Here is a 13634-nt window from a genome sequence, read left to right on the forward strand (position 1 = left end):
TTGGTTTCAGTTTAGCTGCTTAATGTTGGAAAGAGAAAAGGAATTAAAATTTGAATCCTATTAAGAGGTCGTTAGCAAAAAATAAATTGTGATTCAGTTTAGCACATCATTACAATCTTTACAAAACTTTAGTCTATGGTTGCCATCAATTTTGACTTTAATTAATTTTTATAATGTTTTTATAATGTTGCACTATTTTAGTGTTGTTAGCCGCCCTGAGCCCGGCTTCGGCTGGGGAGGGCGGGACATAAATAAAATTTTTTATTATTATTATTATTATTATTATTATTATTATTATCATCAGTACAATGAACAACAAGTCGTTCAGTCATTTTTTTAAAAAAAATATTAGTTTAATATTTACACCCCACTTTTCTGTAAAAACAAAGTGGCTGTTTCGGAGACCCTAGTGCCAAGAATCCTCATGTGTTGCCTGTTCTTCTTATTTCAGAATAAATCCAACACGCCAAGTGAGAGCAATCTGGCTCTGCTTTGCAGTGGTCGAACGTCTGACCCAGCTGACTGGAATCTTGGGCAAGATGACAGCATCCTCACTGGGAAGCAACTTCCCCCGTCTCCAAGGAAACGTGTTCCTTCGACTGGATACAGAGAAAATCTCTTTGTGCCAAAAACAGGAAGTCCCGCCCATATCCCTAGTGCCGATGATGTGAACTTCTTCAAAACTCATGCAGAATCTCCAAGCCCATCTCAAGAAACTATGCAGTTGTGTTCTCCAGGAGTCTTTCAAGTAAAAAAGACTAAGTGGAGCGAAACACTAAGCAGTACCTCAGCAGACGAGATACCACCAAACTTGAGCCAAAATCCATCCTCTCAGGTTCCTTGGGAGAGAGAAGCCAGAACAGGAAACGAAATCCTGGAAGAGGGTGGTCTTCTTCACGAAGTGGTGTCTTTGTGTAAAATGACTTCTGCATTCAACCATGGTTTAAACATTTCAGGGGACAGGTTTTCCAGTAGCAGCGGGAATAAAGCGTAATTTTTTTATTTTTATTTTTTTGAGGGGAGAAATAACGCTCCTGACAAAAGACTTAAGGAAGACAACTCAGGATTCCATATCGCATAGCAAACCAAAACATCACAGAGGAAATGACAAACCTTCCGTTTTGCTAACCTTCATTGTGGTTTGCCTTACATGCCCATTTTCTCCCTCTTGCTTTGAACGTATCTTCGGAACACATTGCTTTGCTGCATAATTTCACAGCGTGGGCCTGGATTGGGGTGGGTGGGGCCATAGCTCGGTGTCAGAGAATATGCTCTGCATCCCGAGCGGCCCATGTTCAGCCCCTGACATCTCCAGGTAGGTCTAAGAAATGTCTGAAACCCCAGGAAGCTGTTTTCCATTGGTCTGGACCACAGGTGGGAAGCCTGTGACGTTTGGGCACATTTCATGTGGGTGAGTGAGCCCGGAAAGAAGAGAAGGGTGCTTTGCCCACTGCCAAAATGCACCCTCCCCTATAGATCACCCACAAGGGAATGTGGTGATCCTTGGAAGTATTTAGGGGCCCCCATCTTGGTGTAGATAACACTGAGCTAGATGGACCTATAGTTTGACTCAGTATAGGGCAGCTTCTCGTTCAGCTACTGCATTCTCAAGTCAAGCTAATAGTTTGGCTCCATATTTAAGCTTCAGCTGGTATTTGGCACCTGCTAGTTTTTACCATTTCCCCCTTTCCCTTTCCAGAAAGGATCTTCCCAGGTAGGCATTGACTTTTATCTTGCCGAGCACAAAGTGAACAAATGCAACATTGTTCGTCTGGAACTCATTAAGTCCTGTCAATCCATGATCCAGTTGCCTTAACGTTTTAGGGACTCGCTTAAATATTGTACAGGATGAAATGCAAATTGTTGGAAAAGAGATGCCATGATTTCACAGCAGTGAAGCGCATGAACAAAGGGAAATATGGGTCGTTTCCAAACCACAGGAACTCATACAACCAACAGTGGTCACTCATGTGACCGTGTGTTATGTAGCAATGTAGTTACCACACAAGAGCCTGGTTCAAATGGGAGCCTCTCCCACATGTTTGTCTTCCTTGGTGAGAACTGTTTTCACCTAGCCAAGCAATAGCCATCAGTGAGAGGAAAGGTCTCTTGATGTATTTATCACCATATGAATTAACTGTTAATGGTTTGTCTGAATTTACCCCCAAATTGGGTCCTTTACCAAGTAGGCACTGTGGCTCTGTCTTCCAAATTCTGAAAAAATGGTACTGTGTGTTTTTAATCTTTTTTGAAGTGCTGAAATACAATGTGAAGTTTACAACTTTTAAAAGGTGTTACTCACTGTCATTATTTTTGCATCTTCAGTTTTCTCAAAAGGAAAAAGCTTGAGCGGAACAGGTAGATTTTTATTGGCATAGAATTTCCACTGTTTTAATATTTCTGTGTTACAATTGATCTGCTCTACTGGGGTTCATGCCAATTTAACCTTCAGAGGTAGTGTTTTAAGGTGATGTTTAGGACTTGGATCATTATTCGATGTGCTCCTTGAACAAATTCTAATGTTTTCTTTTTTAAAACAAAAATGATATCAGCGGCTGAAAAATAATAATATAAAGAAAGTAATTTAACTGTAAATCTGGAAATCTCTTTCTAGGCCTAAGCAAAGGAATCAAGGGCCACACACAATTTCTGAAGCTTAATCATAACCTATAAAAAGATGCATCCAAAACAACGTCCCTGCAATCCAGTGGCTCAAAACTGGCCTGCTATGGATGCACCACAATGCTCACAAATGGCAACTTTTAAAAGTTGTCTTCCGAAAAGTCTTCTCTTAAAAGCAAACCTTTGGTGCGTAACATCAGTGTCCAAAGGTGCCTTTCAAATGAATGGAACGTTTTGTTAAACCATTTGGAAGTGGTATTCCACATATTTATAAAGTGGGTAGAACACTTTTAGGCACTATACGAGTAACAATTTAGCGTGGAAGCCCATGGCAGTGTCCTTTTTCCAGGACCTATCTGCTTAGTTAGAAGGACCTGTTTTCCCTGTGTTTGTGCTGTTCCCTCCTTCCCCCTCCCAATGTCTGTGTTTGTCCTTTCAATTGTCACTGGTGGTGGTCTAGATTGCTTGAGTCAAGGGAGTAGTGATTAGGTGAGGGTATATTTATGTCTCTGTGTACACGTGTGGATGAAGGTGCATGTTCCATAGCCCAGTGCATACAGCAGCTTCCAGTTCTTCCTTCATGAAAAGAAAAACTCTATGCATATGGAAACTTCCTACTACAGCCATAACGGGTTTCTTTCAGTAAACGAGAGTGACAAAATCCTGCATGGATGGTTTCTGAATCATAGGGGGTGGGAGGCTGGAGGAGAGAAAACTAAGAAATGTCTGGAAAAACATGCAGGTTTTCAGTGACTCACATTGTCAGTGAATGTGTTTAGAGTTGCCACGCTAATGTCAAATACCGTTTTTATGTAATTCTTACAGTAACATGAGTAATGTGTAGTCTTGTTGATGAACCTTTGAAATGCTACTTCTTTTTGACCCCACTTAAACTGCAATGTATGTAGATTTGCTAGAACTGTTAGCATTCACGCATCGTTTATCACGGATAAGATTTTTAGAAGGCTAATAGTTGTGCCTTACATTTTTGCCCTGAATAGTTGCCAGTTAGCTTTCTTACTGTCAAAAGAACATTAGACTTGCCAAATGAATCAATTTATCAAATATTTAGTCAGTGTCTACTCTGTTCTCCACTGATTATGATGTAAAATTCTCAAATCACTCGCATCTGTAGCATTTCGATGTTTACTATAGTGTCATAGGAAAACAAATGGTTCAAGTTCTGCTTCGTTGTCACATTTTCCCCAGCATATTCAATGTTCATAGGAACTTATGAAATCACAGATTTTAATATAGTGCTCACAGACTTCAGGTACCCCTTAAAGTTTCTCAGGAATCCCAATTAAGTAAAACTGCTTTGGACCATTAGATTCCTTTCTCCACCTACAAAATTTCATTGAAAGTTAACCTAGTTATTTAAGACAATTCAGTACTAACAGTGCTCTAGCCTTTTTTAGTTGCAAACAAAGCTTGTCACATTTTATTTTATTTTTTTCAAAGATATTTATTAAGGTTTTCAATATATTACAAAAATAAAAAAAAGAAAAAAGAAAAATACAAAATAAAAATAGTTAAAAACAATTCAGTTTTTCAATCACTTATCTTTCATTTGCTTATTTCCCGGACCTCCTCACACCTCCCTTTTCTGTATTCCAATTCAGTTTGTTAGTTCAGCAAATCCCTCCCCTCTTTGTTTATCCTAATCTTCAATCTTAAAGTATTGTAACATTAGATTTTTACCTATTAATAGTCTATTTTTTCATATTCCCTTATAACATTACAGCTGGAAACCACTTAGTTTCTATCCAACATCATTCTAACATTCATTAATTTTACAGTATTTCTGTAGATAGTCTTTAAACTTTTTCCAATCTTCTTCCACCGACTCTTCTCCCTGGTCTCGGATTCTGCCAGTCATTTCTGCCAGTTCCATATAGTCCATCATCTTCATCTGCCATTCTTCCAAAGTGGGTAGATCTTGTGTCTTCCAATACTTTGCAATAAGTATTCTTGCTGCTGTTGTGGCATACATAAAGAAAGTCCTATCCTTCTTTGGCACCAATTGGCCGACTATGCCCAACAGGAAGGCCTCTGGTTTCTTTAGAAAGGTATATTTAAATACCTTTTTCAGTTCATTATAGATCATCTCCCAGAAAGCCTTGATCTTTGGGCACGTCCACCAAAGGTGAAAGAATGTACCTTCGTTTTCCTTACATTTCCAACATTTATTATCGGGCAAATGATAGATTTTTGCAAGCTTGACTGGTGTCATGTACCACCTGTATATCATTTTCATAATATTCTCTCTTAGGGCATTACATGCCGTAAATTTCATACCTGTGGTCCACAACTGTTCCCAGTCAGCAAACATAATGTTATGTCCAACATCTTGTGCCCATTTAATCATAGCAGATTTCACCGTTTCATCCTGAGTATTCCATTTCAACAGCAAGTTATACATCTTTGACAAAATCTTAGTTTTGGGTTCTAACAGTTCTGTTTCTAATTTTGATTTTTCCACCTGGAAGCCAATTTTCTTGTCCAAATTATATGCCTCCATTATCTGATAATAACAAAGGTTGTCACATTTTATTTTAGTATATTAAATTCACCAGATTTTAATATATTATTGGAGCTTGCCATGGTGTTCCTCGGATGTTTGGGGTCATTAAGCCCTTTGTTTTAAATCCCCAAACTTGTAAGGTTCTGACAGCATCTACATATTAGGGGATCTAGCCAACAAGGACTTTCCTTGACATTAGCTATACTCCAAAATTGGAAAAGGCTGTCACAGTAGCTGATGGAGCTAATGGATAATAAACTGTTCTGCCATCTCCTTTCCAAACCCTTGAATAGTGCTCAAGATCATGAAAAGATCTTTGCCAAGTTTCGGAAACGAAAGTTTCTTAAACTAACAGGAGACCTTACGTGTTCACCTGGAATTCTGTGCACTGAGAATGAGCTAGAATGTTGGTCACAGATTGTAAACATTATGCAAAGAAATGAAAACCCTGAAATGACCCAACATTTTGCATGGTGTGTTGTTGGAAATAATGAAAGAAGTCACTTTTTACTGAAACTTGTACTGTTCCCTAGCATTTCAAAGAGTGATATTGCTGCTTTTTGATCGCTAAGAGTTGGGTTATCAAAAGCTGTCAGTACTGGCTAACTCTGCTCCCAAAGATGTCAACAGTAGTTTTCCAATTGATTGAATGTGCAGCCTGCACTGATGAGCACCTTTGAAAATGTTAATTTTCATTGTTATAGAATAGATAAAACAATACAATCTACCAGAAGATTCTCCTGCAGATGTCCCACTGATGTGAATTCTTTGGGGCTTTCACAAGAGAACTTTATGGTGGATTGTGCCCCAAATTATATTAGACAGACTATCTCAAGCAGAATGAAAATCTCTTTTTCTTTTCTCTTTTACATTGTGTCCTTGCAAAAGGAGGATTTTAAATAGCTTGCTTTGTGCAGAAAATGAAAAATAGTAACTAGCTAGTTACCAAATTGAAGCCTTTCATTTTCATAATCATCTGCTAAAACTTTTGTTCATCTGACCAGAGATAATTCAGGATCCTGTTAAGCTACAAAACTAGAAAAGTAGTTCTGTTATCATAGGCTTTTCTTCAGATATTTTTGCTCATAATAGGGCAAGACTGGAGCTGAAGTTATTGCTAACAATACCATCTACTTCTCAATGTAATGCAAGGAGGATAGGTACAAGAGAAAGTCACCTCTCTCCCTAATCTGTGTGGCCAGAGGGGAAAGATTAAATTCCTGCATAGGATATCAGCTGCCTTTGACACCTACATCTTTTAACTTCTTAAAAGAAAGATCACAGGTAGAGATGTAAGAAGGCATTATTTTATATTCCGCAGTATATTCACATGCAGAACTGTTTCCATTCTGCTGCAATTCATCTTCACCCAAAACCATGTTATTCATTTTGCTGTCTGCCGCAGTGAAATTACATAATTTACATAATTACATAAATTAAGTTGTTGTAGCATTATTCCATCCCATTCATTTCAATGCAAAAGAAACGTAATAGAAAAGGGAGGTGGGGGTGGAACATAATTATGTACTGTTTGTGGATTGAGAGCAACATCAACAGTGAATACTTAAATTCACTGGATTGATTTCTATTCTGGACATGGGGAAAATCAACAAAAATGGCCATTTCCATTTCCATTGGTATTCTCCAACATGCCTAGTCACAGGATGACTGCAAGCTCTGCTGATTTTAGCTCTGAAGACCATTGACATCACTCATAAACCAAACTCCTTAATTCTTACAGAAGGCAGCAAACCACCCTAGATTTATTTATATATATATATTTCCAGATCCGAGGCAGGAAAAGGGTGCTTAGGGACCCTGTTTCCTTTTAGTTTAACTTGCCTAGGGGCTGCTTTATAGCTTCCAGGCAGTTAGGACTGGTTCTTTTTCCACTTCAAGGACACCACGATACTCTGTGTGCCATTCCAGACGTTATGACTTATGAGATGCATTGGATCTTAGACGAGTGTAAGATGTTTGCCACCTGTGGTGGAAAATCCAAATGGTGTCTCTCACATTAAAATGGGTCAGAGTAGAGTTGTGCGGTGTGCTGTTATGTAGATCCCATGTGTTTCAGTTGTGTTTGTGTAGGGAGACTTGTGTCTTGGGGCCCCTTTAGTCAGATCTGCCTTTCTCCTCCTTGCCATTCTCGGTGGCCCCCAAAGGCTGCCTTGATATGAGGGAGCCAAACAAGGAATCCTCCATTATGAAGTCGTCTTGAGTGCTAAGCATTAAAAAAAAGGAACTCATTGTTGCATTATGTCCCACCAGCTTTTCACACGCAGCAATCGCCTCTCTCCTCGGATACACTGTACTGGGGGTTCTCCTGGCCCCTTTGCCCCGCCAATTTTGGGGGAGCCCTCTTGTGCACATGGGCATCCTTTCACAGGGCTTCCTCTGATAGGGTGCATCAGGTAAATCCCATGAAAAGAGTTTGTGGACAGCAGACCCATCTCTCACGCCCCACCTGCAACTCTTCTTTGACGAAAAGGTGTTTATAGACTAGTTTGGATGGATTCAGTACACTTCTGAGTGCTTCCCTAACATCAGACATAAATAATATTGTATGTATATTAATAAGCTTTTTAATTTAGATTCTAGGATCAGTATTAATATGGGTGGGTTGAGGAGGAAAGGGACAAGAAAGAAACCGAGATTCTTGGTGAACCTTCTCTCCCCTTCGCCAATCCCAGATATCATGATAACAGCTGCAATCCTATACACATCTACCTGGAAATAAGTCTCATTGAACTCAATGGTACTTAACTTCAGAGTAGATCTGTATTGAATTGCACTGCAAGGGAGATTCCGGGATGTGAGGGAAAGTACTAGATCACAACAAAAGATGGATTTTGTGCAATATCTTTGCTTGCTTTTCTTGTGTGTATATGTGTTTTTAAAAGAATTCATTTTGACAACTAAAAACATCTGCTTTCCCAGTAGATCTTTGAGATTAATTTTTCTGGGGTGTTCGTTTTGCTTTGCTTTGTTTCAGGATCGTGTAGAGTTACATGTAGCATTTAATTACAGTTGTCTTGTGGATGAAAGTACTGTACATTGTCAGTAGACAAATGGCATTTCTGTTGACTGAAGATGACTAGGGACGCCACATTGTTGTGCTATAATGATAAACAGAAGTGTTGCCAATTGCATAGTAGACAACAAACTCACAGCTAATGACGTCTATATTCCACACAGTACTTTGTAAGTACACAGCAGGGTAGTTTTTGTGTTTAATTCACCTGGAAATTCTGCTGCTAACTTCCTCTGTCCTTTGAGCAAGCAAAATAATGTTTGTTCCATACGATCGATGGTAGGTGGCAACTTATGGTAGACATTTGCAGCTTCATAATCCAGCATGTGGCATCCTTAATTGATATAAATGATCGCTCAGATCAATAGATGTTGCAAGTATCTTTTAAATTGTTTGTTAATGATGTTAATCCATGTATTTGATGTACATTTTCTTCTCATGGCCAAGCGTTTTATCAGGAGCTATTTTAAATTAACTTACTTGAATGAGTTAACTGAAGCACTGTGTAATTTATCTAGCTCTAGACGCAACTTACAAACAAGGTTTGTGGTGAATTTCTTTTTCTGTACACACCCATGCTACCCATGAAGCTGTTTCATGGAGGTCGTGAAAATCTAGCATATTTCAATTTATGTCTCAGAGAAGAGAGGGGGAAATTTCTCTTTCTGTGAACAGAAGAACCTACCTTTGTAACGGGCCTTATCTCTAAACAGTTTCATAGCTGCCTTTTACCCAGTTTTGAAGAAATCATTTGATACAGGCATTGTGGGATAAATAATCGTTTGCATGGAAACGCATTTCTTGATCTCTTCTGACAATGCAAAGCTATGTAAATGAATCGAAACTGTGTTACAAATAAAGCCAACAAGGGTTGTTCCTTTTTTTAAAAAAACAAAACAAAAACCAATTAGGGCTTCGATCTGTAGTGTTGCACACCTTAGCTTAGATAACAGGAGATTTTCCTCTAGAGCACCAGTTTCAGCTGAAGGCACCAGGACCCACAGGTGGGGCATACGCTTATGAAAGCAGTGTCATGCCAGCAACCATTTAAAGCAGTAATTTGAGAGAGAGAAGGAGACCACATAAAGGAGTATGAAGCTCCTTGAACATTAATGAAGCTGTGAAGAGGAGAAATTCAGCACATGCAGCTTCTCAGTTAGTTCTCCTTTCCCTTGCTTGACCAGCTGCATCTGCCAACATCTCTTTTGTACAGGAGTCGTATCCTCCTTGCACTTCAAGGAGACGAATGGAGAGAAGATGTGGAGGGAAGGACCCTGGCTCAAAGGTAGGACCATCTCCAGGGATGGTTGGGAAGGCTCCTTTCTTGGAACCCAGGAGAACACACTGCCAGTCAGTCTACTGAGCTAGTGGAACCAGCGGCCTAATTCAACTTGGGGAAGCTTCTTGCATTCCTATGAACATATAGCAGTTGCAGGGGATTAAAAGCCAGTCCCTCATTTTAGGTTGGGATTAGGGATGGGTCCTGGGCCTGAAAGTGTTGGGACTACTGCCCTAGAGTTTAAAGACTGTGGAACTCAAACTCCTGTCATATGTCAAACTCCTCTATATGCACTTTAAATTGACTGTTTTTGCTAATGTTGGTACAAAGTATTTGGTAAACACGTTGCCATAAAGTGCCCCACGGTGTAATATAAAATAAAAATTACTGAACTCAGAAATACATATTGGGTCTTGTTTTTGGCTTGATTGCTCATTTGGATTACATTTGGCTAAAAGCTACATTTGAGAATCGAACTGTTAGGTTATACCAAGGCGGTTTGGAAGCAAGACCGTTGCTCTGCAACATTTGTTTGTTTTGAACATATTTCACAGCTTTCCAGAAGTTAGGGAAGTGGGGAGCCTTTAAAGCTGGACATGGAACCATAGAATAATAGAATTGTAGAATTGGAAGGGACCCTAAGGGTCATCTACTCCAATCTCCCGCAATGCAGGAATCTCAGCTAAAGCATCCATGACAGATGGCCACCCAACCTCTGCTTATAGACCTCCAAGGAAGCAGAGTCCACAGTCTCCCAAGGAAGACGGTTCCATGGTCAAACAGCTCTTACTGTCAGAAAGTTCTTCCTGATGTTTAGTTGGAATCTCCTTTCTTGTAACTTGAAGCCATTGGTTTGAGTCCTGCCCTCCAGAGCAGGAGAAAACAAGCTTGTTCCCCCTTCAATATGTTGGCCCTTGGGATATTTGAAGACGGCTATCCTATCTCAGTCGCCTCTTTCCCAGTCTTAATGCACACTTTTCACAGGTAAACTGTTCTAATTTGTTGGTTTATTTGAGCATTGCAGGGAATTGATCTCCTCTCTCAAAGCAGTGGGATTTTCATTCAGCTCCAGCTCTGACCTGAGATTTTAGCAAGCATTGCCAACCATGTCTTTGCAGTCATAAGACCGAGAAGGTTGTTTACAAAAACCAGACGGTAAATGGTGCACCCAGTGTAACATTCTATGCTTTTTTCTGTGCTCCCGTGATATAATGACCTGGTTAACACATCATGCTAAGCCAAATCATGGCTTGCAGATGCTTCATGCATCCTTGGATGTTTTGCAGCTGTGCTGCAGTGAGCCCAAGCCATAGTTTAGCATAGTTTGCTGTAGGAACCTGTGCTCTTCAAGCTCGTGACAAGCAGTAACCAAGATTTGCCCTATGATTTTATTACTGTTTTTATTAATTTTTTTAAGAATGGTTTAACTGTACAAAATAAAATCAAAAAGGAGGGAGACAAAAAGAGAAACGGCATACTATATCATTATAAGAGTTAATTACAATTTCATATATGCTTATCTAATGTACAGGTATTATTATTATCCAGATACATATATGTTTATTTTTAACCTACTATATTTTGAATAAATGTGTTCCAGATGTCATTATGCTTGGCCATGCAAAGTCTCCATCTATAAGCAATCCGTTCATCAGTTGCAAGTGTAGTTGTATCTTCAATTCATTGATTAAATGGAGCCGGACGCTTACCTTTCCAGTGCATCGGTATCAGTCTTTTGGCCGTATCAAGGAATCCATTTACATTGTCCCGTTGTCAAATTCCATAAAGTAGGTATGTAGTTCTAAATAATATTTTCTTCTGAAAACTTTAGCTCCCCCCCTCCACAGTTATATAATCCACTGCTTTCTCCCAAGACGTAATAAGTGTAAGGCATTGTAAAAACATGTGTTTTAAAGAAGCATTATCCCTACTACATCTCCAACCTTTCCACCTGGTGGTCCGTCCTCAAGTCCTATTGTTACTATTGCCGCTTCCTCTTTTGGTTCTGGTTTAGCAATTGTGGCATGATTTGGCAGAGGGGGCTGCTACTCGCTAATACCTGCATTAGCACCAACTGTGCACATGGAAGAATGCAAAGGAAGATAAATCCGCTAGCATAATCCTGGCCTCACTTAGGACAGAAGCATCTCATGGTTGGCATTCACTTTGGGGCCCTGATGTATCACTTCTGGAGAAACATGCCTTGCGCTTTCTTGAAAAATGTTCTTTTGTGCATTACATGAGAACATGAGATTCCGGGGAGCTGGAAAGCCAGCACTCGCAGGCATGTCAGTAAGACGGACACAGCATCTCAGCAGTTGAAGAAAAATGGCCGTCCAGCCTGCAAAATGACATCTACAAACTGACTTTGACATGAGGTGGGCATGGCACACAATCTGGCTGGCACGGAATTAAAGCCATTCCTTAGAAACAAATGGCAGGTGCGGTTAGCTGCCCTCTATGAACAACGGCATCCCGGCTGCCAGATCAATGTTGGCAGCTTTGATCCCCAGTCAATCTTTTAAGAAAAAAAGAGAGAGGATCCCATCTACTGAGTCATCTCTCAAGCCTGACAGCTACAGTAGCAAGCAAGCTTGTTGGATGTCCAGCTAACGAAACAACAACAGGGGATGCTGCAAAGATGGAAACCCCTTTGAGTTATTCCTGACAGAATCACAGTAATATTGTCAACCCTGAGCAGACCATTCCTCCTTGGATGCGCTGTGAATTCTTCTCACGGTTCTACACAGTCCTCTAAACATACTTTATTTGTTTAACATTTAGTATCTGTCCCATCCTTCCAAGCTTGGGGTTGTGTGGAAATATTCACAAAGGGTTCAAATGCAATAAAAAAGGTCTAAAATTTCCCTCTTGCAACCACTTGATTCCTGGCCACTGAATGCTAGAGTGCCACAATTTTACTGAAAAAATAATAATGGTTCAGGGAGTACTTGTGGGCACAAATAAGGGGTGGAGATATTGTGCTGAATTTCTTCAGGATGCTGTGAAATTCTCCAAACAGTTTATCAGGGGCGCAACTTGCCACTAGCAGTAGGTCCATCACCTTGCCAAGATTTTGTGTTGCAGTTGCTGCAAATGGCAGCTTCTTGCTTGCCTGGATGCAAGGAGTGAGTGTATCTGTGTGTGTTACTCTACTGTACAAGAGTCCAGTTTACATTTCCTGCCCCATCCACATTTGCCTCTGGCCCCATTCACCCTTGGCATATGGCCTCCTGGAGCTTGCCTAGAGGCAATGTGGCCCTGAAAAAGCTTCCCCATCCCTGATTTGGAGGGACCTGACATGATCATTCAGGACAACACTTCAACAAAGGCTAGTAGAATAGGGTCCAATCCTGACTAAACTGCTTTGATTTCAGAGGGACAGATTTACGGACACCCTTAACCTTCCCGCTGAAATCCCTTTGGCCTTCGCTTAGCCTGGGACATGCCCATGGCAGTGTGTGCTTAACAGTAAGGTAAAGGTAAAGGGACCCCTGACCATTAGGTCCAGTCGTGACCGACTGGGGTTGCGGTGCTCATCTCGCTTTATTGGCCGAGGGAGCCGGCGTACAGCTTCAGGGTCATGTGGTCAGCATGACTAAGCAGCTTCTGGCGAACCAGAGCAGCGCACGGAAACGCCGTTTACTTTCCCGCTGGAGCGGTACCTATTTATCTACTTGCACTTTGACGTGCTTTTGAACTGCTAGGTTGGCAGGAGCAGGGACCAAGGAATGGAAGCTCACCCCGTCGCAGGGATTTGAATCGCCGACCTTCTGATCATCAAGTCCTAGGCTCTGTGGTTTAACCCACAGAGCCACCCGTGTCCCTTGCTTAACAGTAAATTTCGTTAAATGATATTTAAAAAAGTAAGACTGGCGTGGAAAATGTGTTACAGCATAAGTCTATATATGTCTAATCAGAAGTAAGCCCTACGGAGTTCAGTGAGGCTTACACGCAGGTAAGCATGCACAGGATTGCAGCCTTTGTGATTTTTTGCGTGGCTGTTTCTCAGGCTGCCTGCAATTCTGCATTCTGCTCTTGCCAGGTATTTTTGTGTGGCTCCCCAAAGGAAGACGGAAGAATTCCAACTCCCTCTCGGGGATTCCCCCTGCTTTTATCGCCGCAATGATCATCACAGGGAAAGTAACGATATCAGATCCAGCGACTTGGATTTT

The 13634-nt window shown here is 40.7% G+C and overlaps 1 protein-coding gene across 2 annotated transcripts in view; it reads left to right on the forward strand.

Annotated features, from left to right (window-relative positions):
* The window catches only part of DENND1B (DENN domain containing 1B), a 185653-nt gene extending 175794 nt beyond the window's left edge, over positions 1-9859 (forward strand). For both annotated transcript variants that reach the window (XM_081010763.1, XM_081010764.1), the window contains exon 23: positions 452-9859. In XM_081010763.1, coding sequence (XP_080866889.1) covers positions 452-994 — 543 coding nt within the window. In that variant the 3' untranslated portion in view covers positions 995-9859. The remainder of the gene's footprint in view (positions 1-451) is intronic.
* The last annotated feature ends 3775 nt before the right edge of the window (positions 9860-13634 follow it).

This window comes from Podarcis pityusensis (genome assembly GCF_964106645.2).
Source record: "Podarcis pityusensis genome assembly, chromosome: 6".
NCBI lineage: Eukaryota > Metazoa > Chordata > Lepidosauria > Squamata > Lacertidae > Podarcis > Podarcis pityusensis.